General features: G+C 40.2%; 1 protein-coding gene across 1 annotated transcript in view; it reads right to left on the minus strand.

The window, feature by feature from the left end:
- Nucleotides 1–4,045: 4,045 nt before the first annotated feature.
- Nucleotides 4,046–17,650, minus strand: part of LOC141194467 (uncharacterized) — a 29,144-nt gene continuing 15,539 nt past the window's right edge. Inside the window, exons 2-7 of the mRNA XM_073662391.1 lie at nt 10,828–10,909; nt 10,519–10,698; nt 10,312–10,435; nt 10,131–10,228; nt 9,842–9,932; nt 4,046–7,812 (exon numbers count right to left, since the gene is read on the minus strand). Coding sequence (XP_073518492.1) covers nt 5,711–7,812; nt 9,842–9,932; nt 10,131–10,228; nt 10,312–10,435; nt 10,519–10,698; nt 10,828–10,905 — 2,673 coding nt within the window. The 5' untranslated portion in view covers nt 10,906–10,909 and the 3' untranslated portion in view covers nt 4,046–5,710. The remainder of the gene's footprint in view (nt 7,813–9,841; nt 9,933–10,130; nt 10,229–10,311; nt 10,436–10,518; nt 10,699–10,827; nt 10,910–17,650) is intronic.

Consider the following 17,650-nt stretch of genomic DNA (forward strand, 5'->3'; position numbering starts at 1 on the left):
AGTGACAGTGGTCAGAATTGTAAAAATTGGCCTGGTCATTAACGTGCAAATCACCTTAGGGGGTAAAGGAGTTAACACAACAAAAATAAAAATTGAACGAAGCAAGTAATATATATCAAACCAAAGGAAAGTATCTACGTATCAGACAATTGTCTAGTACCAATAGGATGGTGATATATCTATGCTAGGATATGAATGGCAGACCATTTGGGAATAATCAGAAACCCAAAGCAGAAACACCAAACACGAGTTTGGTCAAAAACCTTTATTTCACAAGCAATTGGTTACATGGTGGCACTGCAGAAGCGGGAGACCACACTACATAAAATACAGTGATTGTATAATACACAAACCGTTATATGTACAGTAGGTGATATCCAGAAGACTATTGATCCTATTCTGAACATTATTGGAGAGTTTGGTGAATGGTCAGGACTGTCCATTAATCGGGATAAGTCGGTTATTCTACCATTTGAGGATATCCCTGATTCAAGCATATTAGAACATACACAAATACAAATGGTTGAGAAATTCTAATACCAAGTATAAGTATAACAAAAAGATCTCCGGATTACATTGCACTGAATATACAGTACAGACCAAAAGTTTGGACACACCTTCTCATTTAAAAATTTTTCTGTATTTTCATGACTATGAAAATTGTACATTCACACTGAAGGCATCAAAACTATGAATTAACACATGTGGAATTATATACTTAATAAAAAAAGTGTGAAACAACTTAAAATATGTCTTATATTCTAGGTTCTTCAAAGTAGCCACCTTTTGCTGTGATGACTGCTTTGTACACTCTTGGCATTCTCTTGATGAGCTTCAAGAGGTAGTCACCGGAAATGGCCTTCCAACAATCTTGAAGGAGTTCCCAGAGATGCTTAGCACTTGTTGGCCCTTTTGCCTTCACTCTGCGGTCCAACTCACCCCAAACCATCTCGATTGGGTTCAGGTCTGGTGACTGTGGAGGCCAGGTCATCTGGCGTAGCACCCCATCACTCTCCTTCTTTGTCAAATAGCCCTTACACAGCCTGGAGGTGTGTTTGGGGTCATTGTCCTGTTGAAAAATAAATGATGGTCCAACTAAACGCAAACCGGATGGAATACCATGCTGCTGCAAGATGCTGTGGTAGCCATGCTGGTTCAGTATGCCTTCAATTTGAATAAATCCCCAACAGCAAAGCACCCCCACACCATTACACCTCCTCCTCCATGCTTCACGGTGGGAACCAGGCATGTAGAGTCCATCCGTCCACCTTTTCTGCGTTGCACAAGGACACGGTGGTTGTGAACCAAAGATCTCAAATTTGGACTCATCAGACCAAAGCACAGATTTGCACTGGTCTAATGTCCATTCCTTGTGTTCTTTAGCCCAAACAAGTCTCTTCTGCTTGTTGCCTGTCCTTATCAGTGGTTTCCTAGCAGCTATTTTACCATGAAGGCCTGCTGCACAAAGTCTCCTCTTAACAGTTGTTGAAGAGATGGGTCTGCTGCTAGAACTCTGTGTGGCATTGACCTGGTCTCTAATCTGAGCTGCTGTTGACCTGCGATTTCTGAGGCTGGTGACTCGGATAAACTTATCCTCAGAAGCAGAGGTGACTCGTGGTCTTCCTTTTCTGGGGCGGTCCTCATGTGAGCCAGTTTCTTTGTAGCGCTTGATGGTTTTTGCAACTGCACTTTGGGACACTTTCAAAGTTTTCCCAATTTTTCGCACTGACTGACCTTCATTTCTTAAAGTAATGATGGCCACTCGTTTTTCTTTACTTAGAATTTGTATTATGGCAAGAAAAAAGCAGCTAACAGTCTATTCAGTAGGACTATCAGCTGTGTATCCACCTGACTTCTGCACAACACAACTGATGGTCCCAACCCCATTTATAAGGCAAGAAATCCCACTTATTAAACCTGAAAGGACACACCTGTGAAGTGAAAACCATTTCCAGTGACTACCTCTTGAAGCTCATCAAGAGAATGCCAAGAGTGTGCAAAGCAGTCATCAAAGCAAAAGGTGGCTACTTTGAAGAACCTAGAATATAAGACATATTTTCAGTTGTTTTACACTTTTTTGTTAAGTATATAATTCCACATGTGTTAATTCATAGTTTTGATGCCTTCAGTGTGAATGTACAATTTTCATAGTCATGAAAATACAGAAAAATCTTTAAATGAGAAGGTGTGTCCAAACTTTTGGTCTGTACTGTATATCTTCTTCTGGAAAAGTATAAAAAGAAAATCGATGCGTGGTGGAGATTACCATTATCAGCTGTAGGAAGAGGGAACTTATTAAAAATTATATTGATGCCCCAACTCTTATACATTCTGCATAATGCCCCTATTTGGATCCATAATTCCCATTTTCAAAAAATTCATAGCAAGTTTCATTCTCTTATATGGAAAAAGAAATCGGCTAGGATAAAATGTGAATAACTACAAAGTGACAAGGAATCTGGTGTTTTGGCAATTTTTAATGCACTAATATATAGTGGGGAGAAAAAGTATTTAGTCAGCCACCAATTGTGCAAGTTTTCTCACTTAAAAAGATGAGAGAGGCCTGTAATTGACATCATAGGTCGACCTCAACTATGAGAGACAAAATGAGAAAACAAATCCTGAAAATCACATCGTCTGATTTGGAAAGAATTGTTTTTCAAATTTTGGTGGAAGATAAGTATTTGGTCAATTACAAACAAACAAGATTTCTGGCTCTCACAGACCTGTAACTTCTTTAAGAGGCTCCTCTGTCCTCCGCTCATTACCTGTTGTACTGGCACCTGTTTGACCTTGTTATCAGTATTAAAAACATCTGTCCGCAACCTCAAACAGTCACACTCCAAACTCCACTATGGTGAAGACCAAAGAGCTGTCGAAGGACACCAGAAACAAAATTGTAGCCCTGCACCAGGCTGGGAAGACTGAATCTTCAATAGGCAAGCAGCTTGATGTGAAGAAATCAACTATGGGAGCAATAATTAGAAAATGGAAAACATACAAGACCACTGATAATCTCCCTCGATCTGGGGCTCCACACAAGATTTCACCCCGTTGGGTCAAAATGATCTCAAGAAAGGTGAGCAAAAATCCCAGAACCACACAGGGGGAACCTAGTGAATGACCTTCAGAGAGCTGGGACCAACGTTACACAGGCTACCATCAGTAACACACTACGCCACCAGGGACTCAGATCCTGCAGTGCCAGACGTGTCCTTCTGCGTAAGCTATTACATGTCCGGGCCCATCTGAAGTTTGCTAAAGAGCATTTGGATGATCCAGAAGAGTTTTGGGAGAATGTCATATGGTCAGATAAAACCAAAGTAGAACTGTTTGGTAGAAACACAACTCGGCGTGTTTGGAGGAGAAAGAATGCGGAGTTGCATTCAAAGAACACCATACCTACTGTGAAGCATGGGGGTGGCAACATCATGCTTTGGGGCTGTGTCTCTGCCAAGGGACCAGGATGACTGATCCGTGTATATGAAAGAATGAATGGGGCCATGTATCGTGAGATTTTGAGTGCAAACCTCCTTCCATCAGCAAGGGCATTGAAGATGAAACGTGGCTGGGTCTTTCAGCATGACAATGATCCCAAGCACACCGCCAGGGAAACAAAGGAGTGGCTTCGTAAGAAGCATTTCAAGGTCCTGGAGTGGCCTAGCCAGTCTTCAGATCTAAACCCTATAGAAAACCTTTGGAGGGAGTTGAAAGTCTGTATTGCCCAGCGACAGCCCCAAAACATCACTGTTCTACAGGAGATCTGCATGGAGGAATGGGCCAACATACCAACAACAGTGTGTGCCAACCTTGTGAAGACTTACAGAAAATGTTTGACCTCTGGCATTGCCAACAAAGGATATATAACAAAGTATTGAGATGAATTTTTGTAATTGACCAAATACTTCTTTTCCACCAAAATTTGAAAAAAAATTCTTTCCAAATCAGACAATGTGATTTTCAGGATTTGTTTTCTCATTTTGTCTCTCATAGTTGAGGTTGACTTATGATGTCAATTACAGGCCGACCTCATCTTTTTAAGTGGGAGAACTTACATAATTGGTGGCTGACTAAAGAATTTCTTGCCCCACAGTATTATATGGCAGCGCAATTGCAACATTTGGGTGGGTGGCAAAGCGCTGCAAACCCAAATAGTATTAAGGGGTTAATTACCTCAGGAACACCGTGGAATATTCCTATTCATATAGTGGAACTGAATGACCTCGCACACAAGAAATCAATATACCCTACACTTGCTCTACTCTACAAGGTCTGGGATAGGGGTAAAGATATAATGGAAATAGGAGACTGCAATGAATCTACACCTATATGGTTTAATAATAAATATGCAGAGGTCTATAAATTAGAGGGATTCCGGAGTTGAGTGGATAAAGGAATATATACAATATAACACATATATATGATATAAAACATATTGTCTGAAGGAATACTTAAGTCCTTTGATCAATTAAAGGGGGGATTTGGGATGACAAACAATTGTATAAATATCTATAGTTTCGGCATTCATTTAATGCACAATCAAGATGGACGCCCTTTTGGGTAGAAAATAATACTTTTGTTAAGTTGGTATTAGAGAAGGGAAATCCTAAGGGTCGTATTTCTGATATTTACTGAGTCCTTCTTGATAATTATTTAAAAATATTTCCTTCTCCAGCTAGACAAAAATGGATGGAGATATAGGTCCAATTTCTGAGGATCAATGGAGAGCGGTATTAGAACTGGTACCCCAATTATCTTTAAATGAGGCTCAGAGATTTTCCCAGATCATATTAATACATAGGAAATATAAGACGCCTAGATTCCTATGTAACATAGGATACCGGACTGCGGCTGAATGTCCAGGATGTAAAATGGATGCTGCGGGCCTATTACATCCGCTATGGGAATGCCGGGAGATAGGTAAATACTGGAAAGGAGTTCTGTCTATTATAAAGAGGGTATATAAAATAGATATTCAACCAGACCCCAAAAAATGCCTATTAGGTATATTAGAGGATGATATGGAATTTAACCCAATGTCAATAGGGATTTCACATATTTTATTTCAAGCTAGGAGACATATTGCATCCAAATGGATTAACCCCTCGCCTCCAGAAATTAGTGAACGCAAAAATAGGATAAATAATATTATCAGATTAGAAAAAGGGGTATATAAAAAACAAAACTCAATGAATACATATGAGAAAATATGGGGCTTATGGTTGGAAACACCTGGAATGCCATCAAGGGGGATATTGTAGGAGAGACAATGACTTATGGGGGAAGGGGGGTATTGGCGAGGTCTAATGTTTCATTGTAATGTGTATTGGAATTCTCTAACATGTGGTATGGGTAATATAGCACACCTATATGTGTATAGGATTATAATGTTTATTACAATATTATGGTTATATAAGAGATTTCAAGAATGTAGAATGTTAATTGTTAGATATAGTAACTGCAAGTTATCAGACGGTAATGGGCAAGCTATAAGGATATATAGGAGAGATGCATGTATCTCATCCCTATGGTATGTTATTTTATTATTGTATGTACTGGTTTATTGTTTTGTAAAAAAAAAACTAATGAAAAAATCTCAATAAAAATGTCTTGGATTAAAAAAAAAAGAATAGGAAAAAGGCTTCTCCCCTGTGTGGGTTCTCTTGTGTCTCTTAAGAATCATTTTACAATTAAAACATTTCCCACATTCTCAACATGAAAAAGGCTTCTCCCCTGTGTGAGTTCTCTGGTGGCTATTAAGATGCGCTTTCTGGTTAAAACATTTCCCACATTCTGAACATGAAAAAGGCTTCTCCCCTGTGTGAGTTCTCTGGTGCTTAACCAAAGCTGATTTCTGGTTAAAACATTTCCCACATTCTGAACATGAAAAGGGCTTCTCCCCTGTGTGGGTTCTCTTGTGGTTATCAAGAATCATTTTACGATTAAAACATTTTCCACATTCTAAACATGAAAAAGGCTTCTCCCCTGTGTGAGTTCTCTGGTGATTAATCAAATCTGACTTCTGGTTAAAACATTTCCCACATTCTGAACATGAAAAAGGTTTCTCCCCTGTGTGAGTTCTCTTGTGATTATCAAGAATAATTTTATGATTAAAACATTTTCCACATTCTGAACATGAAAAAGGCTTCTCCCCTGTGTGAGTTCTCTGGTGCTTAATCAAATCTGATTTCTGGTTAAAACATTTCCCACATTCTGAACATGAGAAAGGTTTCTCCCCTGTGTGAGTTCTCTTGTGGTTATCAAGAATCATTTTACGATTAAAACATTTTCCACATTCTGAACATGAAAAAGGCTTCTCCCCTGTGTGGGCTATCTGGTGGTTAACCAAAACTGATTTATGTCTAAAACATTTCCCACATTCTGAACATGAAAAAGGCTTCTCCCCTGTGTGGGTTCTCAGGTGTATAACAACAGCTGATTTCTGGTTAAAACATTTCCCACATTCTGAACATGAGAAAGGTTTCTCCCCTGTGTGAGTTCTCTTGTGGCCATCAAGAATAATTTTACGATCAAAATATTTTCCACATTCTGAACATGAAAAAGGCTTCTCCCCTGTGTGAGTTCTCTGGTGCTTAACAAAATCTGATTTCTGGTTAAAACATTTCTCACATTCTGAACATGAAAAAGGCTTCTCCCCAGTGTGGGTTCTCTGGTGGTTAATCAAATCTGATTTCTGGCTACAACATTTCCCACATTCTGAACATGAAAAAGGCTTCTCCCCTGTGTGGGTTCTCTGGTGATTAATCAAAACCGATTGATTGTTAAAACATTTCCCACATTCTGAACAAGAAAAAGGCTTCTCCCCTGTGTGGGTTCTCTGGTGGTTAACCAAAACTGATTTATGGCTAAAACATTTCCCACATTCTGAACATGAAAAAGGCTTCTCTCCTGTGTGGGTTCTCAGGTGTACAACAATATCTGATTTCTGGTTAAAACATTTCTCACATTCTGAACATGAAAAAGGCTTCTCCCCTGTGTGGGTTCTCTGGTGGTTAATCAAATCTGATTTCTGGTTACAACATTTCCCACATTCTGAACATGAAAAAGGCTTCTCCCCTGTGTGGGTTCTCTTGTGGTTAACCAAAACTGATTTATGGCTAAAACATTTCCCACATTCTGAACAAGAAAAAGGCTTCTCCCCTGTGTGGGCTATCTGGTGGTTAACCAAAACTGATTTATGTCTAAAACATTTCCCACATTCTGAACATGAAAAAGGCTTCTCCCCTGTGTGGGTTCTCAGGTGTATAACAACAGCTGATTTCTGGTTAAAACATTTCCCACATTCTGAACATGAAAAAGGTTTTTCCCCTGTGTGGGTTCTCTGGTGCTTCACAAAATCTGATTTCTGGTTAAAACATTTCCCACATTCTGAACATGAAAAAGGCTTCTTCCCTGTGTGAGTTCTCTGGTGCTTCACAAAATCTGATTTCTGGTTAAAACATCTCCCACATTTGGAACAAAAAAATCTCTTGTCCACTGTGTGAATTTTTTGATGTTTAAGAATAGACTTTTCGAGGGTAAAACTATTTTCATTTTCTGAAAGTGAAAATGACTTCTTTCCTTTATGAGCAGTTTGTTTTTTAATGCTTATTTTTTTATTTTGACTTTCCTTAGTAGTCAGTAATGAATCAGAAGACAGGACCTGTTTCAAAGGATCAGATGACAGATCTTTGCTGTGAATGGATGATGGTATATCTGGAGTAATCATATTCACTTCAATTGTATCCTGTGGGATCTCAAGATCATCCGATTTAAAAATCTCCTGTCCCTCTGATCTCCTGGTACAGTCATCTGCCAAGAAAAAAAAACAATTATTAACTTTGAATAAAATATCCTTCAATTTATATTTTTGAACATTTCTTCTTAAAATGTCTGTAGAAATGACAAGTTATTGACAGAATGACAGTTCACAGTCTAATTAAAAACCTCAAAGAATAAACCAGTGGAGCGTAGTGTTCAACTGTTTATTCATTCAGCCTCCAAAATATGGAATAAGAAGCCATCAAAAAATGTTATGTACGTGAAAATTATACCAATAAAAGCTTCTACTCATCAATAAACCGATCCAGCAATATCCGCTCTGCCAAAATCAAATCTCCCCTCCGCTACTGAGCCTTGCGCCCAAACCACATTTATCATCCATGTATTTGGCATTACTATAGTGAGAAGAACCCACTTAATTTATGGTGTGTGTCTCCTGGAGCACAATCTGGGCACTATGTGTTGGGTAATGAAATTATATATTTGTAATTTTCACTCTCCATCATCCACTGCGTGCTAATTTCCGGAAAGTGCCTGTGGAGTCAAAATAGTCCCTACTCCTATAGATTATTTCACTGAGGATTATAATTTCCAAAATGGAGTCACTTTATGGGGATTTCTACTGCTCTGGTTTTCTGCAATTTGGTCACATTAGGGCTTCTGCAAATGGTGGGTCCCATCTCCTCTGGGATCTGCTCCTGCGACGTCTGCTTCTCTCACCAGGAGCCGCCTTATTCATCCTGCAGGTGGCGCTGGTGATGGAGGAGACGTCAGAATCAGAAGCTCTGGGCGGCGCAGGCTCTGTCCAGCCACTAAGATTAGGGTGACTGGGACCAGTAGTACCATCCAGTCTGCCAGTATGGGTGTGTGTGCTGTCCAGCTGGAGTAATCTGCTCCCTGCTTCAGCCATTTGGAAAGCACCGCACCCTACTAAAGCTGGAAGCATATTGCCGGAAGCTGCCAGATACAGCCTTGTTCTCCTCTGGTTCAGTCCTCTGTGCTCAGCTCCCGGCTTGTGTATTTGTTTCCTGTTGTGACCCCGGCTCATTTACTGACTGATCCCACCACAATAAAGCTATCATACAGAATGAACCTGTAAAAAAAAGACAGAATAAAAGATATGTTACATCCCAAACAACAACATATGTAAGAGGGGAGAGCTCCAACACTAAATCGGAGTTGCACTCATTTATGGTGGACCATTGGAGCTACTATAAGTCCTGAGCAGAAGAGTAGAGAAAGTATTAGCGCCCCCATTTCAGGAGAGATTGAGCAGTAATCTGAATTCCTTAGGACTGAAAACATAATGTAATTTATGACGTGGAGTGAATCCATGAAACCAGGGCTGGAGCCATGCCACCACATCTCCTGCAGGCGTGAATAAATGTATATTACAGCCATCAGCCACGCACAGCTTAGAGATATATCATGGCACAGGTGTAATCTTTTCTGTATAGTTTATCACAATCCTGTATGAAGTTAGTTAGTTTTAAAAGATATTGAAAAGTCAGCATAAAGGGAAACTCTGCTGTTATTGTACAGAAATTCCCACTTGGCCTCACTGCACATTTAATGTTGTCGATCATAAAAGTTAAGTTAGGTCAGGGAGACTGGACCTAGTCTTGTAGGGACCATATGAGGACATTCAGCAGCACAGAAGGGAGAAAAGGTAGATTCATCCAATAAGATATCAGGGTTCTAGGAAGCCAACAGCATCATTACCCTCCACTTTCTCTTCAACTGATTTTCTCACTTGTCAGCACATTCTACGTACGCTGTCATTTGGCTTTGTAGTTTACAGATCTGGGCAGGTAAGGGTCAGTGTCTTCTAATCCCAGGGGGTAGGTGGATCCTCAAGTTTGTAAGTCCTACAGAAAAGGTCTTTCACAATTACAAAAAGTAATATGAACATTTTTGGATGGAGGAAAATGTTGTGGTCTAGAGGTAAAATAGTGATCACACAATTGTGACACAACAGCACTACACCACTGATAAAGCAGCCACAGCCGGTACTTGAGAAGAATCTGTGGCTTCTTTGCATTTAGTGGTTACTACTCACCTGGGTAGTCATATGTAGGAATCTCCTCCTTACACCGATCATCATCCCTCACATATGCCTCTGTAGTATTAATATGGGTCAGATCTTCACCCTGAAACAAATATTGTAAAAGTCACAGACAGATGGAGAAGTCACATCTATGATCAGCTCTAATCCTGCCATCTCCACCGTTCTCATTACACAAGTATAAAACATATAATACTGGTGGATAAAACAAGACTGAGCACAAGACCTTCACAGTCATCTACACATCACAGGGGAGAGCTCATGACACCTTCTCTCCATCTACCTGATGATCCTGAGGAACATTGGGATCTTCTTGTTTACAGTCCTGTGGAAGAAGAGGACGGTGACATCTCTCTGGTGTTGACCTCTTACTGGATAGATCTGGAGGAAACACATACAGGGACTGAATTCATTCTTTACATACAGATAATTATAGGCCGTGTGTATTTAGTCCTGTCTATTACCTGGTGATGTGAGGGGCTGGGGAACCTCCATCATGACGAACTTGTACAGATCTTTGTGTCCTTCTAAATACTCCCACTCCTCCATGGAGAAATAGACAGCGACATCCTGACACCTGATAGGAACCTGACACATACAATGATACCGTCATCCCCCCGATCCCTTCATAGCGTTACTGTATAATGTCCCAGCATTCCCAGCAGTGTCACCTCTCCAGTCAGCAGCTCAATCATCTTGTAGGTGAGTTCTAGGATCTTCTGGTCATTGATGTCCTCATGTATCAGGGGGTGAGGTGGAGGTCCAGTGATTGGGCTCAGGGGTCTTCCCCATCCTTCAGACACAGGGTCCTGACAGCGCTCACTAGAGGTCTTCTTCACTACTGTGTAATCCTGGTTATGGAGAGACACATTAATAAATCTCACTACAGACATTTCCAGAGTCCTCACCTCCCCAGTTCTGTCCATCTGTTATTCCCATATATAAGAATGATGTAATGTGACGTCATCAGAATCTCTCACCTCTCCAGTAAGCCGGAAGAGGATCTCTGGGGTGAGGTGTAATATCCTCTCCACCATCTTCCTTCTGTCTCTATCCATTCTTCTATAGGAAAATTATATAGATAAATTATTAGTATCTCATATTGTGTGAATCTGAGTGGATTGAAGATGAGTTGGTGTAAAATATATAAAATTCTGTGTAATAAAAAAAAATTAACAGCATTGTGATGCCGGTATGAAGCAATAATGTGGTAGAGCACTTCATACATCTTCAGGTCAGACAGAGATACCTATGTGCTATCAGTTGGGATTACGGAAGTTATAAAATAATTCAGGTAATTTAACAATATAAAGAAACAGCAGTCTTTGTACAGCCAATAAAATATGTTAATGGTTTATTTGTTTATATCTCACCACTCCAAGATAAGTTCTTCTAACTCCACCACCTTCTCTACACTGTGTGCACAATTATTAGATAATTTGTATTTTTGATGATTACTTTTATTATTTCACATCTCCAGTGCTGTCGGTCAATCCAAAGGGTAATAAACCTGAAACCTGAATATTTAACAAAGTAAACGTGAGGTGTTGTCTTAGCAGAATATCTCTGTCCAGAATTATTATGCAACTATATGAAAAATGAAAATTTTCCATCTTAATTATTTATTTTCATCTGTTATAGAATACATTTCTGACATTTAATAAATATATATCAGTGACCAATATAGCCACCATTCTTCTCAACACCAGTGATAAGCCATTCATCCATGGAGTCCATTCATTTCTTACTCTGTTGACGTTCATCTTTGTGGGGAGCACCAACCATAGTCCCAGACACTGATCAGAGAGGGGACTGTTCTCCTTCACCATAAATCTCGAGTTTAAGAAAAGCTCGAAAGTTCTCAGTAAGGTCTAGGTCCAGTGAGGAAAAAGTCATGTCATTAGTCTTTCATCTTTAAAATATTTCCGGGCACTGAGCAATGAAGACTTCAATGCTGTGATTGAGCATTGTCCCGCAGAACAATCCTGTTTTTTTAAAGATGTAGATTTTTTCTGTACCTCTGCTTAACCCCTTTACAACCCAAGGTGGTTTGCACATTAATGACCAGGCCAATTTTTACAATTCTGACCACTGTCACTTTATGAGGTAATTACTCTGGAACGCTTCAACAGATCCCACTGATTCTGAGACTGTTTTTTCGTGACATATTGAACTTCAGGATTGTGGTAAAATTTCTTCGATATCACTTGCGTTTATTTGTGAAAAAAATGGAAATTTGGCGAAAATTTTGCAATTTTCAAAATTTGAATTTTTATGCCCTTAAATCAGAGAGATATGTCACACAAAATAGTTAATAAATAACATTTCCCACATGTCTACTTTACATCAGCACAATTTTGGAACCAAAATTTTTTTTGTTATGGAGCTATAAGGGTTAAAAGTTGACCAGCGATTTCTCATTTTTCCAACAAAATGTACAAAACCATTTTTCTAGGGACCACATCACATTTGAAGTCACTTTGAGAGGTCTTTATGACAGAAAATACCCAAAAGTGACACCATTCTAAAACTGCACCCCTCAAGGTACTCAAAACCACATTCAACAACTTTATTAGCCCTTCAGGTGCTTCACAGGAATTTTTTGAATGTGGAAGAAAAAAATGAACATTTAACTTTTTTTTACAAAAAAGTTACTTTAGACCAAATTTTTTTTATTTTCGCAGGGGTAACAGGAAAAAATGGACCCCAAAATTTGTTGTGCAATTTCCCCTGGGCACGCACTTACCCCATATGTGGGGAAAAACCACTGTTTGGGCGCACGGCAGGGCTCGGAAGGGAAGGACCGCCATTTGAATTTTCGATTGTAAAATTTGCTTGAATAATTAGCGGACGCCATGTTGCGTTTGGAGAGCCCCTGATGTGCCTAAACAGTGGAAACCCCCCATAAGTGACCCCATTTTGGAAACTATACCCCCCCCTGGGAACTTATCTAGATGGGTGGTGAGCATTTTGAACCCCCAGGTGCTTCACAAATTAATCCGTAAAAATAAAAAAGTGTTTTTTTTCCCACTTTTTCATTCTTACGAATCAATTTGTGAAGCACCTGGGGGTTCCAAGTGCTCACTATGCATCTAGATAGGTGCCTTGCGGGGTCTAGTTTCCAAAATGGGGTCATTTGTGGGGAGCTCCAATGTTTAGGCACACAGGGGCTCTCCAAACGTGACATGGTGTCCGCTAACAAATTGGAACCATGTCGTATTTGTAGAGCCCCTGTGTGTCTAAACAGGCAAGGCAGGCAATCTCCGCAACGTTTTTTTGGCCGCGAAGCATATGGGGCGGAGACTCGAGCATGTCACTGAAATACCCACGATACTCAATGCATACCAGAGCACCCAATGCAAACTCAAGTAGCGAGCACTTGCACTCAACACTAGTCGCCATATCGCCATCTTTTTTTCTTACTTTTGAAAGAGCACAACCCTAAACCTAGCACAACCCTAACCCGAGAGTTTATTTTTTACGCCGTTCCTCTTGTGGTATAAGTGATTAGATGACTTTATTCTTCGGGTGGTGCGAATACAGTTATACCAGAATCATATGGGGTTTTTATGATTGACAGCTGTCACACACTAAAAGACGCATTTTTTGTAAAATCTAGTTTTTGCATCGCCATATTTTGAGAGCTATAATTTTTCCATATTTTGGCTGACAGAGTCATGTGATGGCTTGTTTTTTGTGGGATGACTTGACGTTTTTATTGGTGCCATTTTCAGGCACGTGACATTTTTTGATCGCTTTCTATTCCGATTTTTGGGAGGCAGAATAAACAAAAACCAACAATTCATGAATTGTTTTTTTGTTTTTTTTAAATTCTGTTCCGCGTGTGGTAAAATTGATAAGGTAGCTTTATTCTTCGGGTCAGTACGTTTACAGCGGTACCACATTTATATCGTTTTTCTATGTTTTGGCGCTTTTACACAATAAAAGCTATTTTATAGAAAAAAATATTATTTTGCATTGCTTTATTCTGAGAGCTATAACTTTTAGATTTTTTGGATGATGGAGCCGTATGGCAGCTTGTTTTTTGCGGGACAAGATGACGTTTTCAGCGGTACCATTTTTATTTATATTCGTCTTTTTGATCGCATGTTATTCCATTTTTTGTTTGGTGGTATGATGATAAAGCATTGTTTTTTGCTTTGTTTTTTATTTATTTATTTTACCGTGTTCAATGAAGGGGTTAACTAGTGGGACAGTTTTATAGGTCACGTCGTTCCGGACGCGGCGATACCAAATATGTGTACTTTTATTGTTTGTTTGCTTTTTTTTCATAATAATATTTATTGATGGGTACATTATATTTTTATTTTTGGTGGATTATTTTTTTTTTTAAATATTTTTAAAAAAATTTTTTCCACTTTCTGAGAGTTTTTACACTTTTTTACTTTGTCCCACTATGGGACTTTCACTTATTTTATTCTGATCGCCTCCTCAGCATAGGGATGGAGCACCATCCCTGTGCCATGCAGGCAGTCAGCGCTGCACAGTGAGAACATTGTGTGGTCGTGCACTGCGCAAGACCAAACAATGTTCCTGCTGCCTGGTGACCCGGATGTTATGATGACATCGGGTCGTCATGGCAACACCCGGGAAGCTCCATCAGACAGCGCTGGAGGCCGGAAGAGGAGTTGAGTATACCGATCACCTCCCCTTGCCACCGCAATGTTGCGATCGACTTCGATCGCAGCATTGCGGGGGTTAATGTGCTGGGAGCGGTGCGGGACCGCTCCCTGCACATAACCATAACAATTCATAGGACACGATAGTGCATATGCCCCAAATGGGGTTTATCGTAAATAATATTCATCAATGATATATATATCCATGGAAGGACTAATTGAATCCCATCGTTAAATTTTAATAAGAAGACCAAAGAAAACAACGAAAGAGGGACTACCAAAGATTTATCTTTAGAAATTCATATAAAGTTTATTATTAAAAAATTAATTATTATAAATATAAGGCACAAAAAAGGGGGAAAAAAGGGGGAAAAAGTGAACTTGAGAACAGTGGTAGCATAAAAAAGCTTCTCACAAACACAGTCACTACCCCAAAGGACCCCACATATACCAACTATTACAATCATATGACTCAGGCTTAAAAAGAATACACCAAACTGTTGTTGTCATAGCAACAGTGGTTAATAATCAAAGTCAATAAATATATATATGCATGGTAGTTAAGTAAATCACCTCTATAATATATAAAGAGTAAAATGAGAGGGAATTACTCATCAACTCCCTTCAATGAGCAATCCCTGTAGTAAATGCTAGTGAGTACAGATAAGTATTGATTGCTAATACATACCAGGGATTTCAAGTCACGGAGTTCTATCCAGGAAGCTTGAGACAGGGGGACCCGTGGGGAGAGCACACAAGTGCAGTGAGATGCCCCGACGTGCGTTTCACACTCCCTTCTTCAGGGGGCATGAAGATAAATGGAGCGACAGGTTTATATAGGCGCCAGCCGGCGCTCCATGCCGGAAATAGTGCTGCCATCACCTTGGAGACAGGCAACGCTGTACGGCACTCGCGTGGAGCCGGATGTGACGCATGCGTCACCACGGAGACCAAGACGCCGGCCAGCCTCCGCGTCACATGACCCCCGGCAAGCAATGCATTGCCAAGCGTCATTATAGATACAGAGAGCCGGCGGGCACCCAAGGCACCGCGACGCGCATGCGTACTTGGCTACAATGTTACCTTCTATATTGTGCATATAAACTTCAAGGCATGACTGTGAGAGGTGAATAAAAACACCCATAGTGAACGTGGACATGGAAAAAGAAAAGAGAGGAAAAGAAAAAAAGGGGGGGGGGAAGGAAGGAGGGGTGGAAAGGAAGGAGAGAAAGGAAAACGAGGAGAAGGGAAGAAAAGTGTGAGGCGGACATCATAAGGTATGTTAATGAGGGAAACAATGTCATAGGGATCCTGGCATAGAACAATTGATCATATTCAAAGGGTAAAAAATAAATAAACAATGGTGTAAAACGGGAAACATCCAAGAGGAGGTCCCAAGATTATTAATTAATACCCGCACAGCTTATTTGACCCCAAACTATTGTTAATTAGTCACATATCATTATACCCCCAACATAGCATATCATGCAGGGCAATCCTCCATACAATCGGGTATAAAATTCAATGAAAAAGCAAGAGATGTCCATATCCGATTATTCCTTTTCAAAATTCGCAGTGGTATTTGGTCTTTGGTCATCCAAGAAGAAATCCTCTCACATATCCATAAGAAAGTGTCCACAGTGACAAAGGGGAGAAGAATACCCCAAAAGCACAACATGAATCTATAAAAATTTTATAAAAAACAAAAGTAAATCACATGATAAAAACATACACAAAACATCTAAAACTAAAGTGTAATCCACTGAATCCCATAATTATATTCCTGGGTAACCATGAGCGAATGCCTTATAGACGCACTCGCGCATAGACACCCGGTTATCCGATGACCGGTCAGAGAAAGGGGGAATAACTGATGCTTTCATTCAATCCGTTTGGATATAAGGTATTCAGAGTCCAGATCCATCTGGACACCATCTGGGCCAATCTAAGACCCAGTTTTCCACCCCGTATACCTGGTATAATGCAGTCTATACCTCTTACCTTAAATAGGGAGGCATCACAATTGTGGTAGGTCTTAAAATGGCGTGGAATTGTCTTCACGGTGGATGTGTCCATGTGGTCGACTGCGGCAAAAATGGCCAACACATGTTCCCGGACCCTTACCTTAAATTGGCGGGTGGTCATGCCCACATAGATAAAACCACATGGGCATGTCGCAAAATAGATCACATATTTGGTAGTACACGTGATGAATTTATTAATCCTATATACCTTAGATCCATCTACTTTAGAAAATGTATCACTCCGTTCCACGTTAGGGCATGCTACACATCGACGACACGGTACACACCCACTCCTCCTGGGTTGTCCATCCAAAAAAGTGGTAATACCTGCCGCATTCTCATAGTGTGAATGTACCAAATGATCTCGAAGGTTCCTCGAAAGTCTAATAGAAATAGACGGTCTATCCGAGATAAAGCGTGATATTATTGAGTCAGCTTTAAGGATGTGCCAAGAACGGGCCAAAATATTCCTCAAACGAGGAAATTGGCAATTAAAGTTGGTAACAAAACGTACTTGTTCCTTCTTATTTCTATTAGCCTGGCTCCCATAGACCAAATCATGTCTTGAGGAGGACTTTGCCCTTCTATATGCCTGCTTAATCATTCGCCGGCTATATCGTCTCGCATAGAATCTCTCCTTTAATTCCACAGCCTGTCTCTCAAATTCCGTGTCCGTGGAGCAGATCCTCCGAATATGGAGGAACTGCCCCACAGGTACCGCCTGGATCATGTGCCGAGGATGAGAAGATTTAGCATGCAAAAGCATGTTTGTTGACGTTGGTTTACGGAACACAGAGGTTTGTAGGCAATTAGATGTATCCCTTCTCAGGGAGACATCCAAAAACTCCACTCGATAGGGATCAAATTGATATGTTAAGTGGATATTATAGTTATTACAATTTAATTCATTCATAAAATTTTCAAGAGAAGTGGGTGAGCCCTGCCAGATTATAAGGACGTCATCGATGTAGTGCGTCCAAAAAAGGACACAATCTGACAGGCAGAGGTCCCTTTCCCACAGCCCCAGGAACAGATTAGCATAAGCGGACACAAAGGCCGCGCCCATGGCTGTCCCTTGGAGCTGCAGAAAATAGGACCCCTTGAAAATGAAAAAAATATGGTTCAAGGTGAACTCCAAC

Source organism: Phyllobates terribilis, unplaced genomic scaffold (genome assembly GCF_046119375.1).
Source record: "Phyllobates terribilis strain yellow unplaced genomic scaffold, ASM4611937v1 Scaffold_71__1_contigs__length_7168151, whole genome shotgun sequence".
Lineage (NCBI taxonomy): Eukaryota > Metazoa > Chordata > Amphibia > Anura > Dendrobatidae > Phyllobates > Phyllobates terribilis.